Source organism: Carassius carassius, chromosome 33 (genome assembly GCF_963082965.1).
Source record: "Carassius carassius chromosome 33, fCarCar2.1, whole genome shotgun sequence".
NCBI classification, from domain to species: domain Eukaryota; kingdom Metazoa; phylum Chordata; class Actinopteri; order Cypriniformes; family Cyprinidae; genus Carassius; species Carassius carassius.
Genome location: NC_081787.1, coordinates 19357403 through 19379701, shown reverse-complemented (window position 1 = coordinate 19379701; position 22299 = coordinate 19357403). Strand labels below are relative to the sequence as shown.

Genomic DNA, 22299 nt, shown 5'->3' with positions numbered 1-22299 from the left:
AAATTATGTTATGTGTGGTATCTTTTGAAACTCTTGAAAAAGCAGAGATATGAAAACAGTACAACTAACACCTTGGTTACCTCATGGTGTACAGCAGGGTGCCGTCATCTTGAATCCGCAGCAGTTTGTTGGGCATGGTCATGTTGTGTGCCACAGATTTCTTCCCATTGTGAAAGAATGTGTCTGGAGTCCAGATCTTACTAGCCATCAGGTTGTTCAAACGCAGAATGTTCATCGGTCCCTCAAACTTCAGCCGTTCATCCTTCCAGCTCTGCCTGAAAAATACATCGATGGTGTACTCCTGCATAAAGATGAAACAAAAGCACATTTTAGACTGTATGAGGTTCTGTTGCTCAGACAGTGTTTTGTTTGTGACAGTTGAGCAAACAAAATACCCTCTTACACTGATTGACTGGTGTTTTTTACTGTTGTGTTCACAACTGTAGCAATCCAATCAATTAGACGACCTTATAAAAGTCTGGGATTGTGCTCCTCCTCAGAAGCAAAGCCTCTGAATGCAATTCAAATTCAAACATTTTCTTGCCTTCAAATGACCTGTAGTGTAACATTTTCTATCCGCTTATATTTGCTCTGGTGGATAAACACAGTACGCCAACTGATTTGCAAATGGAGTTTACTGCAAGAGCTGTAGGGGAGAGTAAATCGCTCAAACCTTTAACTAGTACTGAGGGTGATCAGATGCCACTCATCAGATGAGACATTGTGCAGCCCAGAGATATTAAGATCTCATCTTGGCTGGTAGAACAGGAAAAACTTTAAAAAATGCTTTAAAGAATGATTACGAGAAGGTTTTGACTTTAGATTGGGAGATGAAAAGGTAACAGAGTTCTAACTAACTATTCAACTAACAGTGAACCTGCTGTGTGAAGTGACACAATCGAAGCCAAGTAAGACATATTTCCATAAAACTGTAAAGTACTTTGTACTCAATTATTTCTATATTAATATGTAATATGGATGCTTGCAATATTATAAGCAGTGCAGACTGTATCTGTTCCATGTTCATAAGTTGTTTGTGGTAGATTATTTTTTCTTCAGTGTTTTGAAAAAAGTATTCAAAAACTAAATCATAAAAATAAACACATTTCATGTTTAATATATTGATATGTGGACTGGAATTTTGTACCAATTTCACAATGCGTAGGGCTACAAAACGCGTCAAAACACTGACCTGGCATTTCAAATGATGATAGTTGACTAAACGTCAATCAAAAAAAAAACAAAAAAAAAAAAACATTTCATAATTTGAAATAAACATTAACTAAAATATATCTTTTATATTAGAAATTAATTGAATTAATAAAATAACTAAATAAAAGCAGAATAGAAACAGACTAGAACAACTTCCTAATTAACATGCACACAAGCACATATCAGGGAGTAAGGGAAATAAAGTCAAGTAGGTGGAGAGGTCAGGAGTGTTTATGAGATTGTTTCACAGGTGCTGAGTATGCATTTATATTTGGATTATTCAAAGACATGAGTGTGAGCGTGTGTCTGAGTGTGTAGGCTGTTAAAAAATGGGGTTGGTAATAGTTTTTAACGCTTTTGAAAGAAACATTTTCTAATGCTCAACAAGGCTGCATTTATTTGATTTATTTGGATTTATTTTGAAAACACAGTAAAAATACCCTATAATATTGTGAAATATTATTACAATTTTAAAGTTTTCTATTTGAATATATTTAAAATGTAATTTATTCATGTGATGCACAGCTGAATTGTCCTCACCATTACTCCAGTCTTCAGTGTCAAATGGTCCTTCAGAAATCATTATGTTAATTTGCTGCTCAAGAAACATTTCTTCTTATTATCAATGTTGAAAACAGTTGCGCTGCTTCATATTATTTATGGAAATTGTGATACATTTTATTTTGATTATTTGATGAATAGAAAGTTCAAAAGAAAATTTATATGAAATAGTAATATTTTGTAACTTACTTTTAATGTTGTTCAGTTTAATAGGTCCTTGCAGAATAAATGATTTTCTTTTCTTTTTTTCTTTTTCTTTTAAAAGACCTTAATGCCTCTATACATTTGAATGATGCTGAATTGAGATCATAAGAAATTTAACAATTAGCCATTAGCATGCTTCAAACCCTACTTATCTGAACGCCACAAATTCATAGCAGTAAATGAAGAGGTATCATATCAATCACAAGTGCAGTATGGAGTACCTCAAGGCTCAGTATTAGGGCCGTTACTTTTCATGCTTTACATGTTACCCCTTGGAGATATCATCAGGAAACACGGTGTTAGCTTTCAGTGTTATGCTGATAACACTCAGTATCAATTTGAAAAACTAACGGACTGCATAATCTATATGAAAAACTGCCTGACAAGTAATTTCTTACTGCTAAATTCTGAAAAAAAAGAGGTGTTAATTATCAGACCTAAAACCTCTGCATGCAATAACCTAGAATATTGTCTAGACTCAGTGGCTGCTCTGTCAATTTTTCGCCATCAGTTAGGAACCTAGGTGTGCTACTTGATAGCAATATTTCCTATGAAAGCCACATTTCTAGCATTTGTAAATCTGCATTTTTCCATCTCAGAAATATATCTAAATTATGACTTATTCTCTCAATGTCAAATGCAGAAACGTTAATTCATGCGTTCATGACCTCAAGGTTAGACTATTGTAATGCTTTATTGGGTGGTTTTTCTGCACGCTTAACCCTCTGGGGCAGGGGTTGGCAACCTTTTTGGATGACATGCCATTTAAAAATTTTCTGGTTAACCATTGCCAACACCACTACCACTACTCATGCTAAACTTGGCCAAAGCTTCGCACTCTGCTTCTATGAACAGTAAACCCCACCTTCTTTGATTTGATTGGCCATCTCAGTCATTTTGACATTGACGAGCGCTGTTAGACCGCTGACGCTTTGATCTGAAGCGCCTAGTGTGTGCGCATCCATTGACTTGCGCAAATTAATTCTCAAACTTTTATGGTATTTATAGCTACTAACAGGCTGTGTGACTCAGATAAGTTATTACCTCAAAATGTACGTCAGAATGCAGTTTTCCCTATTGCTCGCGTGCCAGCGATTATCCCTCTGCGTGCCACTGTTGCCACGCGTGCCGTAGGTTGCCGTCCCCTGCTCTGGGGTGTTTTGGGGGCCTGGAGAAGTTTTGACATAAACATGGCTAAAGTCTGAGAACACTGTATTGCTCAGACACAGACAGAACACTGCAGTGACTGTAGCTAGATTAATTAAAGATGTGATGTCTACTTTGTTTCGCCTTAGTACGTAGAATCGATCATAAAGTGCACAGTCTCTTTCTTATCCATTTCAATCAAGACTCCAAACACACAGCACATGCAAAATAATAATACTTACTTTGCTGCAGTGTTACTGAATCTACCACTGCTGACCCCATACTTCCATAGGGTGTGTGGACAAAAGACTCGAGAATTGCTGCCTTCAACTCCATATATGGCTCGGAGGTGGTTTTATTAAAATTGCTAGCTATCTAGGTAGAAACAGTCTGCTAATAGAACCAGCTCTCTGAATGACATTTTCAGACTTAGATAGCCTGAAACAAACTGGCTGCATTTTCTTTTCAGCTTTTCTGAGCTGGCAGACATGCCAAAATCTTAAGTAAAAAAAAAAAAAAAAAACCTAAACAATTGAAAATTTAAACTGATGCCCCTTTTAGGAGATCTAAATGTCGGTCTGTTTTGTTCAATTATTGGTTAGTTATTGTGCTTTTAAGGTTTTAAATATTGGTTGGTTTTGATCCATTAAAAGATTTAAATGTCTTTAGTTTTGTTCTATTATGAGATTTAAATGTTGGTCCCTTTTGATCTATTTAGATGTTTAAATGTGAGTCGAATATTATTATGTTAAAAATATCTAAATATTGTTCGGTTTAGTTCTATTGAGAGGTTTAAATGTTGGTATTTTTTTAGATTCATATTGTTTGATTTTGTTCAAAGCAAAAGTAAATTACTCTCAAAAAGTATTAATGAGAATATGATTGAATGTTGCTGATTGAATCTGAAATGTCTGAAAGGTCTTTAAATGTCAAGAAAAACATTTTAACCCAGAAAAAAATTACTCCTAAACTTAAGTGTGGTGTATGTGTTTGCTAGTGCAGAGGCAAAGCAGTTATCAGTTGAGCTGAATCTCGGCTGTCCTCGTCTCACCCCAGCTGTATATGGAGACTCCTGGGGCTGTAGAGCAGTACAGGGGCAAAATAAATACTACTCCTCTCTAACCTCCCTCTCTACTTTCCTTGTTGTGCTTCCATCTCACTGCCTCCTATTCTATACCGTCTGCTCAATGGCTCAGAGGCACACAGCATTAATAGACATGATGACCTTCTGTGGTGGTGGTGTGTGTCTGTGTGTGTTTGTGCATCGTGGCTTTGTTTAGCCCAGATAAAGGAGCACCGGAGGCTCAGCTCAGACCAGGATTATCGGAATACAGAACTACCAGGTTCACCTTCATCCATCACAACCGGACATCTCACATGAGGATGATGTTGGTTTAGATTTCTTAGTGCTACCCACAAGTCATATCTGTCACTGCACTGGCTGACATAAACTAATGATTATAAAGAGAAGGAGGAATGATGGAAGAAAAGAGATGCTGGATCCCATAAGAAAGAGAAACCATAAATTGACTGATCTTTATAAAGTAAATGTTATAATAGTTCTTAGATTAATTAGTATCTAATTAGTATCTCTGACGTCTGATGGCAGACTTTGGTAAATTGACAAATCTAATCACAGTTTCAGACATTGCTGAGGTCTTATTTTCCCAGGAAAATAGGGCATGAGACTTCAGCAACTGTCTCCATTTGAATTTCCTTCAGTGTGTTCTTAAAGTAATATTTCCCATTTTAATTTAGTTTAACTGGCAATAAAATAACTAAAACTTTAGCTAAAATGAAAACGAGTAAAAACTGCATAGATCTATATTAAAACAAAACAAACAAACAAACAAACAAACAAACAAAAAACAATAACAAATAAAAAAGACAAAAACATACAAAACATTACGACAGAAAAAATTATCTAAAATCAATGGAAAATAGAAAAATAAAAACTAATTAAAAATTTTATTTAACATTGTTGTCATGTCATTTCTGTCTATTTCTATTTCTCAGAAGGAGTTTTACTGTAGGAGAAAAATTAATTAAACAATAATATTTTCCTCTGCTACCTGGAAAACGCCTGATGTTCATTTGACATTGGTCTGCCGAATCCTTCTGTGAATCCTATTTGTGTCAACTAACAGAAATACCCTGGTACTGCTTCACATATTCTAATAACCAATGTCAACCTGACAGCAAACATGCGACTGCACAGCAGCCACACCTACCAAACCTCTTTAGCTCATTAACCACAAGTCTTTTCAACTCAGCTGTTTACCTAAGTGTCACACATTTCCCAGCAGGGTCAGGTCTAATGATGAGGGTTAACATGGCCATAGGGCATTGAGACAGAGAGAGAGAGACAGGCTGTCATTGTAAAGCCACAGAGCAGAAAACTAAATCCACAGGCTTTTGCTAAAAGCTCAGATATGTCGGCGATAACAATGTGACCTCAGTCTGACTTGAAAAGGATTCACAAAACAACAAGTAAACAATATTGTCACTTGTTTACCAGGTATTTACAAGCTAAGGTATCATAAGGTAACTTTTGTTTGCTTTAGAATATGTTGCACTCACTGTAGCCATTTCTTCAAATTATTGACATGAATTATTCATCAGGGATGACTCTTGCAGTGTATGTGTATGCAACAGATCTTGAAATGGAAACCCATAGCTCTCTATGTAGGAAACAACTCACAGAATTTTGAAAAAATGAAGCAAGCAATACAATACTCTAAAAAGGGGGAAACACAAATATTGTGTAAAATAACTAAAATAATAAAAATACAAATTAAATGCAATTACAAATGAATTTATATATATATATATATATATATATATATATTACATCAAAAGTTTGAGGTAAGATTTTTGAAATGTTTTTTTAAAATATGTGAAATATTATTGCAATTTAAAATAACTGATTTCAATTTAAACATTTTAAAATGTAATTTACAGTTGCACTGCTTAATATTTTTGTGGATAGATTTTTCAGCAGTCTTTGATCAAAAGAGAGTTAAAAAACAGCACTTTTCTGAAATAGAAAACTTTTGAAACATTTAAATGTCTTTACTGCCCGCTTAATGTGTGCCTGCTGTATGAAAGTATACATTTCTTTAAAAAACATTACTTCCAAACTTTATCAATTGGAAAGTTATGTAGGCATTCAGGGTATCATTTTTTAAAGGTTTCGGTCATATTTAACCAATAGGAAAATAGCTGTATGTATTGGAAAACATACACCTCGCCTGTGGTGTTCCACATGGATCAATGCTTGCTCCTACACTTTTCCCTTTATACATGCTTCCTCTGGGATCCCTGTTTTCTAAACATGGAGTATTGTTTCATTTATATGCTGATGACACTCAGTTGTACCTCCCACTTAAACATAAAAATTCATGCTCTATTGATGTTTTGCTAGCATGCCTACAGGATCTGAAATCATGGCTTTCGTAAAAGTTTTTGGCCTTTGATTAGAAAAAAAACGTCTCAGGTTACGAATGTAACCATGGTTCCCTGAGAGGGAACGAGACACTGCGTCCTATAGGGGTCGCTTTGGGGAACACCTCATCGTGACCCGTGTCTGAAGCATACTTTGAAAAACGCCAACGTGTTGGCCGGCGACAGCCTCTGACGTCACTACCAGCGCGACTATAAATACGCGCCCGTAGGACCCGTCACTTATCTTCTTCGTGAAGCTTGCGTCCGAAGCATGGCAGGGAGCTAGAGGACGCAGTGTCTCGTTCCCTCTCAGAGAACCATGGTTACATTCGTAACCTGAGACGTTCCCTGTCAAGGGAACTTCGAACTGCGTCCTCTAGGGGTCGCTTTGGGGAACAGTATACCCACGCCTCCATGCTGAGGGGAGTGCAGGCCAGAATCATGGCAAACACTAAGTACCAACTCTACCATTTCACTGCGAGTCGCCCCTGGGATGGTTAGACAGCTGTCCATGACATTATCCCTTACGGCCAAAGGCCTACGCTACATACCCAACTTACCTGTAGGGCCTCGGTCCGGGGTAGAGCTGAAGGCTTGGAATCACAAAAGATTCCTTTAAAGGGATACGGCTAAGAACCTAGCATGTTCTTTACCAAGTCTTGCCTGTCACACATGGGCTACCACAAGCTTTCGCAAAACCTTGCCGAAAGAGCTGTCTCAACAGTTTTCTAGTAGCAACGCCCTGTTCTAGATAGGTATCAGAGGATACCTGGGTGGAGTGGCGCCCAAGATGAACGGGGCTTTAACTGACTCAAGAAAGGGCACGAAGCAACCGCGCGAAGCCCTCACCATATAGGATTTTAGAAAGAACGCAGAGTATTAGTGTGCGAACTTACCACAGTGTGGATTTCAGAAAGTGTGCAAAGATTTCACGTGCACACTTACCATAGCATAAATTTACAAATACTGTTCTAAGGAGGGGCTCTCGTGGCACTCTGATAGAGCAGCTCATAGATGGAATGGCCCGGGAGCAGAGCAATTGGAGGAAGAAATGTACAGATGAAGCCTTGGCCATGGCTGTACCATGGCGTCCAGCCCCAGTGGAGCTGGATGAGTCAGAGGAAGCCAGAGGGGATAGTGCAATGCTCTCTCGAGTCGCAAACCGATCCACCCAAGTCTGGCCAACCTCTCCAACTATGCTTCATCACCTTGGTGCGAAGGCGCCATTCCGTGAGCCTCAGCCCCTGCCTCAACAGGAAGTCTGCTCTCACAGTGCATCTCAAAACAGTATGTAGTACTGGAGCGCTCTGGTGAAAAAAACGAGAATTCAGTCTCATATGAGAGGAGGACTCCGAGCTCAGAGTAGCATGCTCATAGGTGACCCTTTTTCTTTTGGAAAACTACCAACAGAATTGCCCAAACAGCACCTCATGTTGAGGGAAGCGATGCTTGAGGTGTATAACAAATACACACTGGCTGAATGAAGCCCAAGGAACGCAGGGCTAATCATCTTAAGAAAGGGAATGAAGCGGAGCGCGTAACCCCTACAGTACAGGATTTCAGAAAAGTGCACAGAGTCTTGCGTGCAGACTTACCACTTGTACTGAAAGGTTCCTAAGCATCGCAGAGGCGCTGGATCGCACGGGAGAGGCCAGCTCCAATTTTCCAAACCTCAATCGAGGGGAGCATCACCTGAGGCGGTACATACAGAAAGACTTCCGTAACTACCACCTCCACCTTCCCATTGGACGTCGCTAAGCGGCCAGGAGGCCCCTCAGGGTGACCTGGCCGGACATCCTGCTGGATGCGGCAAGCGGCCAGGCGGCCCCTCAGGGTGACCTGGCCGGACATCCTTGAAATTCCCTGCAGTGCTGCAAGGAAACTCACAGAGTTTGTTAGTAGACATATAACCACCAGCAATATAACACCCATAAGCAGATAAAGAAAGGGTTACATACTCACCCACCCTCCTGTACCGGAGTCCCGCTTACGGGGCGCCCCCTTTTGGTCCGGACCATCAGTAAGGTGGTTACTATGAATATAGGATCAACCAAAAACATCATAGGTCCAGCATAGGAGACTGTTATGTGAGAAATTTTCCACCTAACCTCGATCAGGTGGAGAGCTGGTGGTTACAGGGGAATTAGGCAGGGGAGGATAAAAGCAGAAGTTAAAAACAACCAAAGAAAGTGAGTAACTACTTAGGTATAGCTCCGATCCGGACGAGAACGCTGCCTCGTCTGAATCACATCCCTCAGGTCCTGCTTACCTCTTCGTGACCCACGATTCCTCTTGCCTCTCCCCTTAGGCGGGGGAGGAGCGCGAGCTGCGACACTAGCCTTCTGTGCCCGTCTTTGATCCTCAGATCGAGATGGGCCAGGACCCCTTTGTTGTTCGGGCTCAGACCTGGACCTTCGTGGAATGAAGGATTTAAAGGCAGCTGAGCGCGCCCTTGCCTCCCTGAACTTTTCGACCACCATCTCGATGGAGGTACCAAAAAGCTCAGAAGGCGAGACCGGAGCATCGAGAAGAAACCCCCTTTCTTCCCTCCCGATGTCTGCCAGGTTCACCCACAGATGCCTGAAGCACAGCCATCGTGTGGAACGAAGCCACAGCCTGACCTGCTGCTGCGTATGCTTAACCATTTAAGCGGGGTGTATCCTGGAGGGGCTTAGATGGCAAAGAGGGAGATTTAAGAGAGGATGTTTCCCCCAGAGAGAGATAGCTAGCCAGCGTCTCTTCTACAGGGGGCATCCTCTCATAGCCGTTTTTGTGCATGCCCTCGATATTAGCATAACTCGTATGCTGAAACCGATGGCTGCGAGAGGAAAACAGCCTCTTCCATTCCTTTTCGACTTCTGCATGTAAGTCAGGCAAGAATGGAAGGCTCACCTGGCACGCTTCCATGGCAAGTCTAATTTTGCCGTGGCGCGATCCACAACCTCTAACAGCTCCCTATATGCAGGGCAGGAGGATTGAGAAGGCTCAGCCTCAGCTTCTTCGCCACTCTGAGATATATCCTTCTCTTTCTGGGTAGAACCCAGCAGAGCACTAACTTCAGTATCAGAATGGGTTAATGACAACGCATCTTCCTCCTGAAGTTCACTCTCGTCTGCCGCCGAAGAGTGTGAAAGGAAAAGTCCCCCTCTACACTCCTCAGCGTGATCCCCACAAGCTCATTCTCCTCCGTGCCTCAGCAACGGCGGGTCCTGAGCCACGGGAACCAGATGGCTGTCCCTCTTTCCTCGAAAAGAGAGACAAGCGAGAGCGGAGCTCATTCACAGAAAAACCCTCGCAGTGCACGCAGATTGCCCCCTCAAGGACATCGCGCGCGTGCTCTTCGCCCAAACAAGAGACGCAAAGACTGTGTGTGTCATCAGGTGTCAAATAACGCTGACATGGATGCACACACTGTTTAAACGCCTTGCTAGTGGATGCCATGATAACAATGATAGATCGCTCTTACCGTTTTGGTCGTTTTCCAGATGGACGCTTCAAACAAAACAGTCAATGAAGACGAAGAAGATAAGTGACAGGTCCTACGGACGGGTATTTATAGTCGCGCTGGTAGTGACGTCAGAGGCTGTCGCCGGCCAACACGTTGGCGTTTTTCAAAGTATGCTTCAGACATGGGTCACGACGAGGTGTTCCCCAAAGTGACCCCTAGAGGACGCAGTTGGAAGTTCCCTTGACAGGGAACTGAAGTTGTATTGTTTGGACCAAGTGACTTTTATGATGGTGGTGATCTGGATTCCGGGTTTTTAAGCTCTCATGTTACTCCATGCACAAAAAAACCTTTGTTTTATTTGAGACAGGACTTTGGTTTGATTCTGTTGACCGGTAACATATATATATATATATTTTTTTATTGCATTACTCCCATCTTGATGTCTCTGCGCTGGCTACCAGAATAGAGTTTAAAAATGTTAGTCTTCATTTACAAATCTTTACACGGCTTAGCTCCAAGCTACCTTTCTATTTTGGTACTCCCTCATAGCCCAACTAGGTCACTTAGGTCTGGGGATCTTGGATTACTCTCTGTGTGTAGGAATAAGCTAAAACATAGAGGGGACAGAGACTTTGGAATGGTTGGCCACAAACTATGGAACAACTTACCAGTGTCAATTTGAACGGTATCATCTCTTTCTATGTTTAAATCAAAGCTTAAATCATATTTTTTTATCTACAGCGTTTAACAACAAATGAATATTACTGTGTGTATTTTAATTTGCTGTTTGAAATTTCCTTTCTTTATGTATTACTTTTAATGTACAGCACTTTGGTCAACCTTTTGATTGTTTTTAAATGTGCTTTATGAATAATTAACTAACTTAAAAAAAAACTATATTTATAAAATTACTTTTAGTTTCATTTTTACTTTAAGCAGTCACCACTTTGCTACTGCTTACTTCCTCATACTTTAAATTAATTAAAATAAAATCTTACCAGCCCCCAAATTTTGAATGGCAGTGTAGGCATATTTATAATCTTTAAATTTTGGAACAGTCTTGGCATTACAAATGCTTTCTAGGTAGGAAGGTCACTAGGTTTCGAAGCAGAGCTGATATTGACACTGAAATGTGTATTTGCATGTTGAATTCATAATGACAGTGTAATATGGTTCAGTGAGGCAGAATTAGTTATTTTAAATTATTGATAGTGCAAAATTTAAGTGCAGTATGAGGAAGGACTATCTGCTACTACATTGAGAGGGAATCTATTTCAAAAGGAATAGAGAAAAAAATTGACCATCAACTGTCAGAGCACTTGAAAAGAAAAAAGAGAGAGGGATGGTGCGGCAGAGGAGGATGATAAGCTCCGGGGAATGTGGAGAGGCAAAGAAATGGAACAATTTGTCTTTGAAAATGAAAAAAAAAAAAAAAAACTTTATCAAAGATGTAGACTTTCCTCTGTGAAATGCTCTCCCTCCTGCCAGACAGGGTCAGCATGCTAACATGTGAAGGCAGGGCAAAGACCTCACTTTACAATAGAGAATGCCATGAATTGTATGTTTCAATACAGAAGAGCAGCCAGAGTTATATTGACTCAAGAATGGAAAGAAAGAGAAAAGTGTGAAGGGTTGATGAGCAGAAGCAAAAGGAGGAGGAGACCGAGCAATAAAGGAATGGAAAGAGAAAGAATGGTTTGTTTTCTTCAGTCTGAGGAGCAGAAGGTGTAGCATCTGGGTCCAATCTCATAGACACAGGAGATCAGGGCTGAGACGCTCATACTGAGACACTGATGAGTGGACACATGGACGCACAGCACGCCCACACACACACACACACACACACACACACACACACACACACACACACACATGCACACACACACACATACACACACATACACACACACACACACACACACAAAATGTATGGTAACTCAGTACTTTAGTACAGTATGTTCATGTTTTCATGTCATTTATTTTGTTGTTTTGCCACAGTCCTGTTCTCTGTTAGTCACATGATTTCCTGTTCCCTCATGTGTCATGTTTTCACTGGTTCCTTTGATGTATGTTTAATGTGTTCATTGGTTGGTTTATGTCATGTGACCCTTATTGTTTGGTATATATAGCACTCATGATTCCATTGTCTCTTGTCTAGCTTTGTTCACTGTACCTGCTGTTGGTGAGTTCTTGTTCAAGTTCTTATCAAGGCAGGTCAAGCTAAGCCAAGTCTTTATTTATGGTCTGTCTGCTCAGCTTTTGGATATAATAAACTGCATGTGGGTAAACATTCAGCTCACCTTCAGTGACCTTTCTTTACAATATATCGTATTTCTAACAAAAGTTTGAATGATTTTAAATAATTAATGATTTTTAATGAGTTATGATTTAAAAAATTTAAAGTAGTCTGATCATCAAGTAATAAAATATTTTTTATTTTTATATTTTTATATTTTTTTGAAGGAAAGGTATGTTTTTAAACATATATTATGCAGTTTTGAATCATGAATGTGACCATTACACCTTTTAACAACTTGAACTAACCTTGCCATGTCATAAAAAGGTTAAAATATGTGATATTTTAGGTCTTCACACAGTCTTCAGGGGTTATCTGTGTGTCATTCCTTGTTTTAGGCCTTTCTTGTCACATGACAACAAAATGCATATATATATTTTGCTGACGAAGTTTAGAAAATATTTATGTCGGCTTGTTTCTGCCACAGAATAAAAATAAAAAAGTAATTATGGCTTTTTGTCTCACAATTATGACTTTTTCCCTCTCCATCCTGAGTTCACATACAACAATTCAGACAGTCAGATTTGTGAGCTTTAGGGGCTCTTGCGTGGCACTTGCAGAGGTGCGACAGGCAGAAATGCCTTGCAGTTATCAAGGACCTGTGCTTCTATTTATATTAATATTTTTAAATGCTACATTCTTAATATTCTTTAATAATAAAATAAAACCAGAGTATTACATCACCGACTGTATTCAGTGATGTGGTATTTCGAAGAAACTGTGGTCAACATTACTTTAATGGAAAGCATGAAAAAGCAATACTGCAAAGAAAAGCAAGACTGGTGTTAGATTGTTTGCAGCTGAATCAAAGTTTAATTTTTTTAATGGCTTTTGAGTTAAGTTTATTTGAAGCTCCAGGGTAGGCTGTTAAGTATGTGTGTAATGTACATCACGTGCAAGTACAATCAGAGCACATTGTTAGCACACATATTCAACGCGGCTTACATGAGACATATATTATCTCTCCAGAACAAAAACTCCATTAAGAAGCTCTAAATCCATTGAGAAGTGTCAGAGCGATGGCGTGAGTCACCAGAGACACAGGCACTAATTCAGAGTGTCACAGATGCAGTCAGGTGTCAAAGCCTTTCATTTCCTGCTTCGGTTTCATCGGATATGAAATTCATCCGGGTCACCGTGGACCACTGGTTATTTACACTGATCGCTTCCCCACATGGATCCAAACAGAGCACGTTGCTTGTTATGTGTTGACATTGATACATTAGCAGTGAAAAATGACACCTGTACAGATGGCGGCCCTCTGTAGCCAGCAGTTAGATAAAAGACTGATCAGCTGTTGTGTGATTCACATTTACATTTATGCATTTGGCAGATGCTTTCGTGTGAAGCGATTTACATTGCACTCAAGGCACATTCCCTGGAAATCAAACCCAAGAGCTGGCCATGATCTAATGTTTAAGCGCCGTTATGAGCCATCACTAGACATAAAGTTTAAGACTCAGACGTCACATCTAAAAAAATAGATCCAATTTCAATGGATGGTGTCTATTATTATTATATTTTATGTTATTTTATTTTTATAATAGAGTGACTAATCGCTGTAATTGCACATTTACGCTGCCTAGAAAAAGGCATATTTTCCTACCAAGCAGAGCTAGTATATGGTTGACATTCGTCTGGGTTGAAATTCAGACCACGAAGTTTACACTCATACTAATTTTTCAAACTATAATTTTGCTCTATCCATTTGCAAAGATGACTGAGGTACATCACTGTAAAAGAAATTAAGAATTTTATTCCTCAAACCATGATGTACTCTATGTGATCATGAAATACATCATACTATTTGTACGATATTTGGGGTAAAACTACCAGTTAATCACGCCAAACATGCAAATGAGGTGTCACAGGGACAAAGAAACACTTTCCCGCTGAAACTATATGCCTTGTTACAGGTCAATCTATCCAAAATGGGTGTTACAGGGAAACCAGAAAAAAACCTCATATACATATATATTATTTCAGCTAACATTTATTTCAAGTGATTTTTTTTATTTTTTATTAGATTTATTTTAATTTAAGGTTTTAATTTTAATTTCAGTTTAATTTTAGTTATACTATAATATAATAACTATAATAACCCTGATATGTACTTTAGGTAACTGTAATAACCCTGTTGTGTACTTTAAAGTCTTTCATTGTGCTGTAACCTACTCCTTTACTGCTTTCGAGGTCCTACATTGTCAATGCTGAACTCTTTTTGATACAAGTATTTGATTTTGATATTTACTAAAGCAATTTTTTCAGTCTTTCTGTCTTTTCTGTCATTGCTGTCTCAAGTTTCATACTGAAGTCATATGTTTCTGAGTGTCCTTGTCGTGAAAGGATGGTTGTGAGCTACAAAGACAGAAAATTGCTTTAGTAAATATCACAATCAATTACCTGTATCAAAAAGAGTTCAGCATTGACAATGTAGGACCTCGAAAGCAGTCAATTAACTTAGAACTCACCTGTTTGCTTCGATAGAAGTGTCGATGGTAGCTCCTTTGACTCTTTGAATGCCTTTATAATGTAAGAATGGAGGGTGAGTGCTGCTTCTTAAAGTTGGTCAGCTGTTCTAAGTTTGTATGCACATCCAACTGCTTCATCTACATTAATGCTGAGCTGTATATGAGGTTCGACTTAATACACCCATGTTGTTGCACCTTGGAGAATGTGAGTTCATGAGAGGTGTCTTTGTCTCCCTGTAACCGTCTTGCCAATTTCTCACTGCGGTATTCAGGATTAGGAAAACCTTGATTTTCCAATGTCTTCATGTACAAGTAGCACAAGTTGATCTTAGCTTGACAACCTCTTTGCATTCAATCACATTCCTAAGAATGTAATCCTTTACCACACAATATGACTTGTTATGTGCTGCTATCTTCTGGGCCTGCAGGCTGTCAGTGTTGTCTGCTGCCTTTTCTACTCTCTCCCTTCCATGCTCATGGGTTTGGTACTCTGTGTTGAAGTTGTTTCTGCATGATGGATGATACTTAGCTTCCATTGCAAAAAGGTCCTTGCCCTGCACCTTGCGATAAAGAGCCTCTTTCTTTAATTCCTGTGCCCTAGGTTCAATAACTTTCCAGGCAGTTTCCTTGTGTATTCAACTCTGAAACTTTGTAAGCTCTTCAGTCTTGCCCTTGAACTTGGAATGATTGGGAAACAAGAAGGAACACCTTCTTGGAGCTCCTTCAGATTGAACTGACAGTGATTTGACATGGCGCAGAGAGTCCCTTTTCAATGATAATGATTCACCAGATGTAGAAGCCTTTGACACTTGTAAACGATCTATACTCTACTAAAGGATTATTAGGAACACCTGTTCAATTTCTCATTAATGCAATTATCTAATCAACCAATCACATGGCAGGTGCTTCAATGCATTTAGGGGTGTGGTCCTGGTCAAGACAATCTCCTGAACTCCAAACTGAATGTCAGCATGGGAAAGAAAGGAGATTTAAGCAATTTTGAGCGTGGGATGGTTGTTGGTGCCAGACGGGCTGGTCTGAGTATTTCACAATCTGCACAGTTACTGGGATTTTCACGCACAACCATTTCTAGGGTTTACAAAGAATGGTGTGAAAAGGGAAAAACATCCAGTATGCGGCAGTCATGTGGGCGAAAATGCCTTGTTGATGCTAGAGGTCAGAGGAGAATGGGCCGACTGATTCAAGTTGATAGAAGAGCAACTTTGACTGAAATAACCACTCATTACAACCGAGGTATGCAGCAAAGCATTTGTGAAGCCACAACACGCACAACCTTGAGGCGGATGGGCTACAACAGCAGAAGACTCCACCAGGTACCACTCATCTCCACTACAAAAAGGAAAAATAGGCTACTATTTGCACGAGCTCACCAAAATTGGACAGTTGAAGACTGGAATAATGTTGCCTGGTCTGATGAGTCTCGATTTCTGTTGAGACATTCAGATAGTAGAGTCAGAATTTGGCATAAACAGAATGAGAACATGTATATTTATTTATTTAGCTGACGCTTTTATCCAAAGTGACTTACAATTGCTATATATGTCAGAGGTTGCACGCCTCTGGAGCAACTAGGGGTTAAGTGTCTTGCTCAAGGATACATTGGTGTCTCACAGTGGATTCAAACCCGGGTCTCTCACACCAAAGGCATGTGTCTTATCCACTGCGCCAACACCACCCCATGGATCCATCATGCCTTGTTACCACTGTGCAGGCTGGTGGTGGTGTAATGGTGTGGGGGATGTTTTCTTGGCACACTTTAGGCCCCTTAGTGCCAATTGGGCATCATTTAAATGCCACGGCCTACCTGAGCATTGTTTCTGACCATGTCCATCCCTTTATGACCACCATGTACCCATCCTCTGATGGCTACTTCCAGCAGGATAATGCACCATGTCACAAAGCTCGAATCATTTCAAATTGGTTTTGAACATGACAATGAGTTCACTGTACTAAAATGGCCCCCACAGTCACCAGATGTCAACCCAGTAGAGCATCTTTGGGATGTGGTGGAACGGGAGCTTCGTGCCCTGGATGTGCATCCCACAAATCTCCATCAACTGTACGATGCTATCCTATCAATATGGGCCAACATTTCTAAAGAATGCTTTCAGCACCTTGTTGAATCAATGCCACATAGAATTAAGGCAGTACTGAAGGCGAAAGGTGGTCAAACACAGTGTTAGTATGGTGTTCCTAATAATCCTTTAGGTGAGTGTATTTTCCCTGTAAAGCTTTTATAGCAGTATTGGTGATAGCCAATTGTATCCAAAGACAAGTCCTCTAATTTCAATGGAATCTGTTCACAAATATCCCTCATGTGGTATGGTGAACTGATGTCTTCACAGAGTCTCATATCTCGTATACTGTGTAGATATGATAGCTTCTCGCTTGCCCTCCCGCCCTGCATGTGTTGAGTGTGGTAACAATACCATACTCAGAAAGAGTTGAGACATGTAAAATACATGTTAGGGAACGAATCCTCTTTGGAGGCACTTCAGCTGTGTTACAATGTTTAATTTTCCCCTTGGTAAGTATGTATGAAGTATTGAGCCTGAAAAAATAAATAAAAAACTTTAGCTAGTAGCTACCAACTAAGCTACCAACACTGCTAGTCAAGAATACAGATTCAATTTCCGAAAGCCTGTGATTATAGTAACAACTATTGAAAAATCACTTTAAGTTATGACTACAAAGGTATATCTTAATTATAGTTTCAAACACTTACTGAAATTCTCCAAAAGAGAGAGCAGTGGGAGATGGCGATCTGCATGTACCAACCGATGACCACCAACTGCCAACTGCAAAGCCCCAAAAATCAACAACTTGCAGTTTATGCTCAGTCAACTTTTTGGACCTTTTTGGATTTTTTCTGTAGTTTTGTATTTATTTATTTTTTTATTTATTTAAGTTAATTTGCTTTGTTTTGTTTACTTCAAAAGTAAAACTATTTTAAATATCTTCAGGTTTAGGATAGGTGAAGTAAAAGGTTAAAATAAACCCTATTTCAGGCTGCTAAGTATAATAAAAACGCTGTCAAATGAACTTTTTTTGCTCTTTTTGGGGTCAGAATTGTATTGAAAAATGTGCCCATTTGTCTCTGTGAGTTGTTTACATCAAAAGTTATGCCACTTTATGTATATCATATTTAGATTTTTCGGGTTTGGTGCAAAGGGTTAATAATAAAGCATTTTGGACATTATTTCAGCTTGGTACCCAATTTAATCTTAAAATAGACACTTGAATGATAAAGAAATAACAGGTTGTGGAAAAAAAAAATCGTTGATCCTCTACACATCTTTGGCCATTTTTTGCTATTTTTGTCCAGAAATAGGGTCAGTATGTTGTCAAATGTCAAAAATAACCATTCCATTAAATTCCTGCGGTCAGAATTGTATGGGAAAATGTGTTCATTTGTCTCTGTATGTTGTTTACTTCTAATATTCTGCCACTTTCTATATGATTTTTAGATTTTCCGGGTTCCAGTCGGGTGCAGCAAAGGGTTAAAAAAGAACCCTTTGGGACATTATTTCAGCTTGGTACCTGGCAGATTATGAAAATAGACACTTTAAGGATTTTAAAAAATCAGGTGGCATAAAAAAAGCCGGGGGGTGCGCGTGGACCCCTATTTCCATCTAGACAAATACTAATATGCTTTTAATATCCAAATCCGTTAAAGGGTTTTATAGGCTGCATTAATTAGGTAAACCAAAACCGGGAACACTTCCCATAACACCCTATGTACTTGCTACATCATTAGAAGAATGGCATCTACGCTAATATTTGTCTGTTTATCTCTTATTCCGAGGTCACCGTAGCCACCAGATCCAGTCTGTGTCCAGATCAGAGGGTCAGTCACCTGGATCCAGTACGTATCCAGACCAGATGGTGGATCAGCACCTAGAAAGGACCTCTACTGCCATGAAAAACAGCAGAGACCAGGACAACTAGAGCCCCAGATACAGATCACCTGTAAAGACCTTGTCTCAGAGGACCACCAGGACAAGACCACAGGAAACAGATGATTCTTCTGCACAATCTGACTTTGCTGCAGCCTGGAATTGAACTTCTGGTTTCGTCTGGTCAGAGGAGAACTGGCCTCCCAACTGAGCCTGGTTTCTCCCACGGTTTTTTTCTCCATTCTGTCACCGATGGAGTTTCGGTTCCTTGCCGCTGTCGCCTCTGGCTTGCTTAGTTGGGGACACTTCATCTACAGCGATATCATTGACTTGATTGCAAATAAATGCACAGACACTATTTAACTGAACAGAGATGACATCACTGAATTCAATGATGAACTGCCTTTAATGCCTATTTAAAAAATGGGGGGTGACAGTTAAGGGGTTAACTATCATTTTGCATTATTGACACACTGTTTTCCTAATGAATGTTGTTCAGTTGCTTTGATGCAATGTATTTTGTTTAAAGCGCTATATAAATAAAGGTGACTTGACTTGACTTGACTGTAAATGATTTCAGATTGATTTCAACAATCTGTGGTTGGCCAGACGGTCTGTTCCTGTCTAGGTAGGTGGTTCTTGGCTTGAAAAATCTGTAATGTGCTGGTCCATGACGCTGATATTGATGGCAAAGTAGAGCTATCTGTCCGCCTTTGACATATTAAACGCACAAAAAAGAATTCCACTCACCATGTCAGTGTCTGAAACAGGGCCAAAACTGGTGACGTAAATGTCGGTCTTCACTGTGGTAACTCGATCTGGGAAAACAAAATGAAAAGACATCAAAATGACCAGTGTTATTTTCCCAGAGTGCAATGGCGACAGCCTTGTCTCATCTATCTTGAAAGGGACATCCTTGTAAAACTGCATTGTCCGAGAAAAGAAATGGTTTGTGAATTTCACATTTTTCTTTTACAATTTCACTTCATAAATAGCATCTTTCTTTGCTGAGTTGAAAGCGTGCATTAGGCAGAGGTAAATGTGCTTGCATTTACTGACCCCTTGTTATGCTGGCTAGTAATCAAATCTTTCTGCTCCTGCTTCAATATATTAATTCCCCCCCACCTCCTTTCTCTGAGCTTTCTTTCTTTCTGGCATTTAAAGGAGCTTCTGATATTTCCTCTGCTCGCTGCACTAAACAACAGTCAGTCAGACAGCAGAATATTGAATACAGAACTACTACACAGACCATTCAGAACAAAACACAGTCTGAGAAATACACACGTCTATACTGCATTTTCACGGACACTTAAAAGCAGAACCAAATAACTGTAAAACATGACTCAAATAAAATACAACAAGATTTCAAAATTACATTACATTACATTTATCTGACGCTTTTATCCAAAGCGACTTACAATTGCTATACATGTCAGAGGTCGCACGCCTCTGGAGCAACTAGGGGTTAAGTGTCTTGCTCAGGGACACATTGGTGTCTCACAGTGGATTCGAACCTGGGTCTCTCACACCAAAGGCATGTGTCTTATCCACTGCGCCAACACCACCCCGTTAATTTAATTAATTTTTTTAATAAAAAATCGTTAATAAAATTAATTTTAAGGACCTCTGTTGCAAATTAGACAATAAAACACCAACAATGTTTGTTGCTTTTCATTCAAATTATGAATACAGGGGCAGATTACTGATGAATAAAGGCTTATTTTATAGAATTTCCGTGCACAATACAATGTTATGACCTCAAAACACTTTAAGATTTTGATGCTTGCATCACTTCATCCAGATAATTGTACTAAGCTCAAATAATTGTAGGTGGAAAAGCAAAAATGGCATGAATGCTTTAGCAAATGCATTTTTATCTCACGTTTTCTTTTTGGGAACACTCTTGGTTCAGGGTATTTTAAAGTGCAATAGAGCATTAAACTTTTAACTCCACTCACTGGATGTTGATACATACCACAAAGCATGCCTAACATTAATAGCACCTCAATAAATGCCAATTTCAGTTCTTTTTCTTATCAGTATTATATTTTATTATTTTGATTGTTTAATCAGTAAGAGTTCTGAAATAGAAGCAAATAAAATATGAGAGTACACATACAACATACATGTGTATAACTTCAATGCTATAGTTAATAAATGCTAGAGAAGAATTGTTCATTGTTAGATTGTTATTCAACATTAATTAAACTGTTTAATTATAAAGGTGTATTTGGTAGCATTGGTTATGAACTAACATGAATGATCATGCTAAAATTATTATATTAATATTGTTATATTGTTATAATGTTAATATTTATGTATTTATTTAGTTTAAAAAGTGAATTACATTTTTTAATGGGTAAGCATGTTTTTTCCTTTTTTTGTAATAAAGTTCAGCTACTTTTCTTGGATTGTTATGTTGTGTTAGTTATGTCATTCAGTATCCCTATTAAAACTATCGGTTGATTAATCAGTTATGGCCAGCTAGTTATTGTTATCTGTATATTCCTCTATTGTTCAACCTCTAGTTGCAACAGTCACATTTTACTGTTTTAGAGAAGTCCACGTGAAATCAAAATAGATTTTATTTACTTTACTAGCGCACATAGCTAGTCTTAATGTGAACAATTAATCCGTGCATGTTAATCTCCTGAAAATAGTTTTTGTTTGTCTTGGAAATCTTTAATCCAAATCTGAACATTTACTTCCGCTCTATAATTCCTTTTCTGGCTTGGGCAGAATATCCTTAACCATTCCCCTCCAACCATTAGTTTGCTATAGAAAGAGAGAGAGAGAGAGAGAGAGAGAGAGAGAGAGAGAGAGAGAGAGAGAGAGAGGGAGAGAGGGAGAGGGAGAGAGGGAGAGAGGAGGAATGCAAAACTAAAACCACGCCCTCTATTCAGTATTCCGTTTCAGCTGGAAATACTGTATGTCACTACACTGAAATAAAGTCGACAGCAACTTCTGGTTCACACTGACCTTAAATAAACATACATCTGCAATGGGGAAACATGATATAGCTTATATCACCTCTTGTGAACATATCAATGAAAAAAGTGTTGCAAAATGTACCCTAAGCAATGTACTTCAAGTTTTGCAGAATTGTAGGTAGAACTGCATATTTCTAATGAGCATAGGTTGCAAGCTACTTACAACAGTTCTAAAAGTTGATTTTGAAATAAAAAAATTACACAGCAATGAAAATTTTGCTTTGCTATACACACACACACATACACACATACTCTGGGACTCTCCATAGGTGTAATGGTTTTTATACTGTACAAACTGTATTTTCTATCGCACTAAACCTACCCCTTACAGAAAACTACTGGCAATTTTTGAATTTAATAAAACACCATTTTGTATGTTATTTAAGCCTTTTGTTTTACATTGTAGTACCCATGTAATTATACACATTTGTGTCCTCATAGACCATATATAACAGTACGCACACATGTGCACAGATGCAAACAAATCCAGAGCAGCCCTTTGTCCCAAATGCAGATAAATATCAGAATTTATGACACATTCTCATAAATGAGCTCATAAGTTCAAAGCGAGAGCCCGGGGGTCTTCAGTTCTTCTTTAGTGCTTAAAGTT

General features: G+C 39.0%; 1 protein-coding gene across 2 annotated transcripts in view; it reads right to left on the bottom strand.

The window, feature by feature from the left end:
• Positions 1-22299, bottom strand: part of LOC132113919 (gamma-aminobutyric acid receptor subunit alpha-2-like) — a 70414-nt gene that overhangs the window by 32098 nt on the left and 16017 nt on the right. For both annotated transcript variants that reach the window (XM_059521977.1, XM_059521978.1), the window contains exons 4-5: positions 19450-19517; positions 81-301 (exon numbers count right to left, since the gene is read on the bottom strand). In XM_059521977.1, coding sequence (XP_059377960.1) covers positions 81-301; positions 19450-19517 — 289 coding nt within the window. The remainder of the gene's footprint in view (positions 1-80; positions 302-19449; positions 19518-22299) is intronic.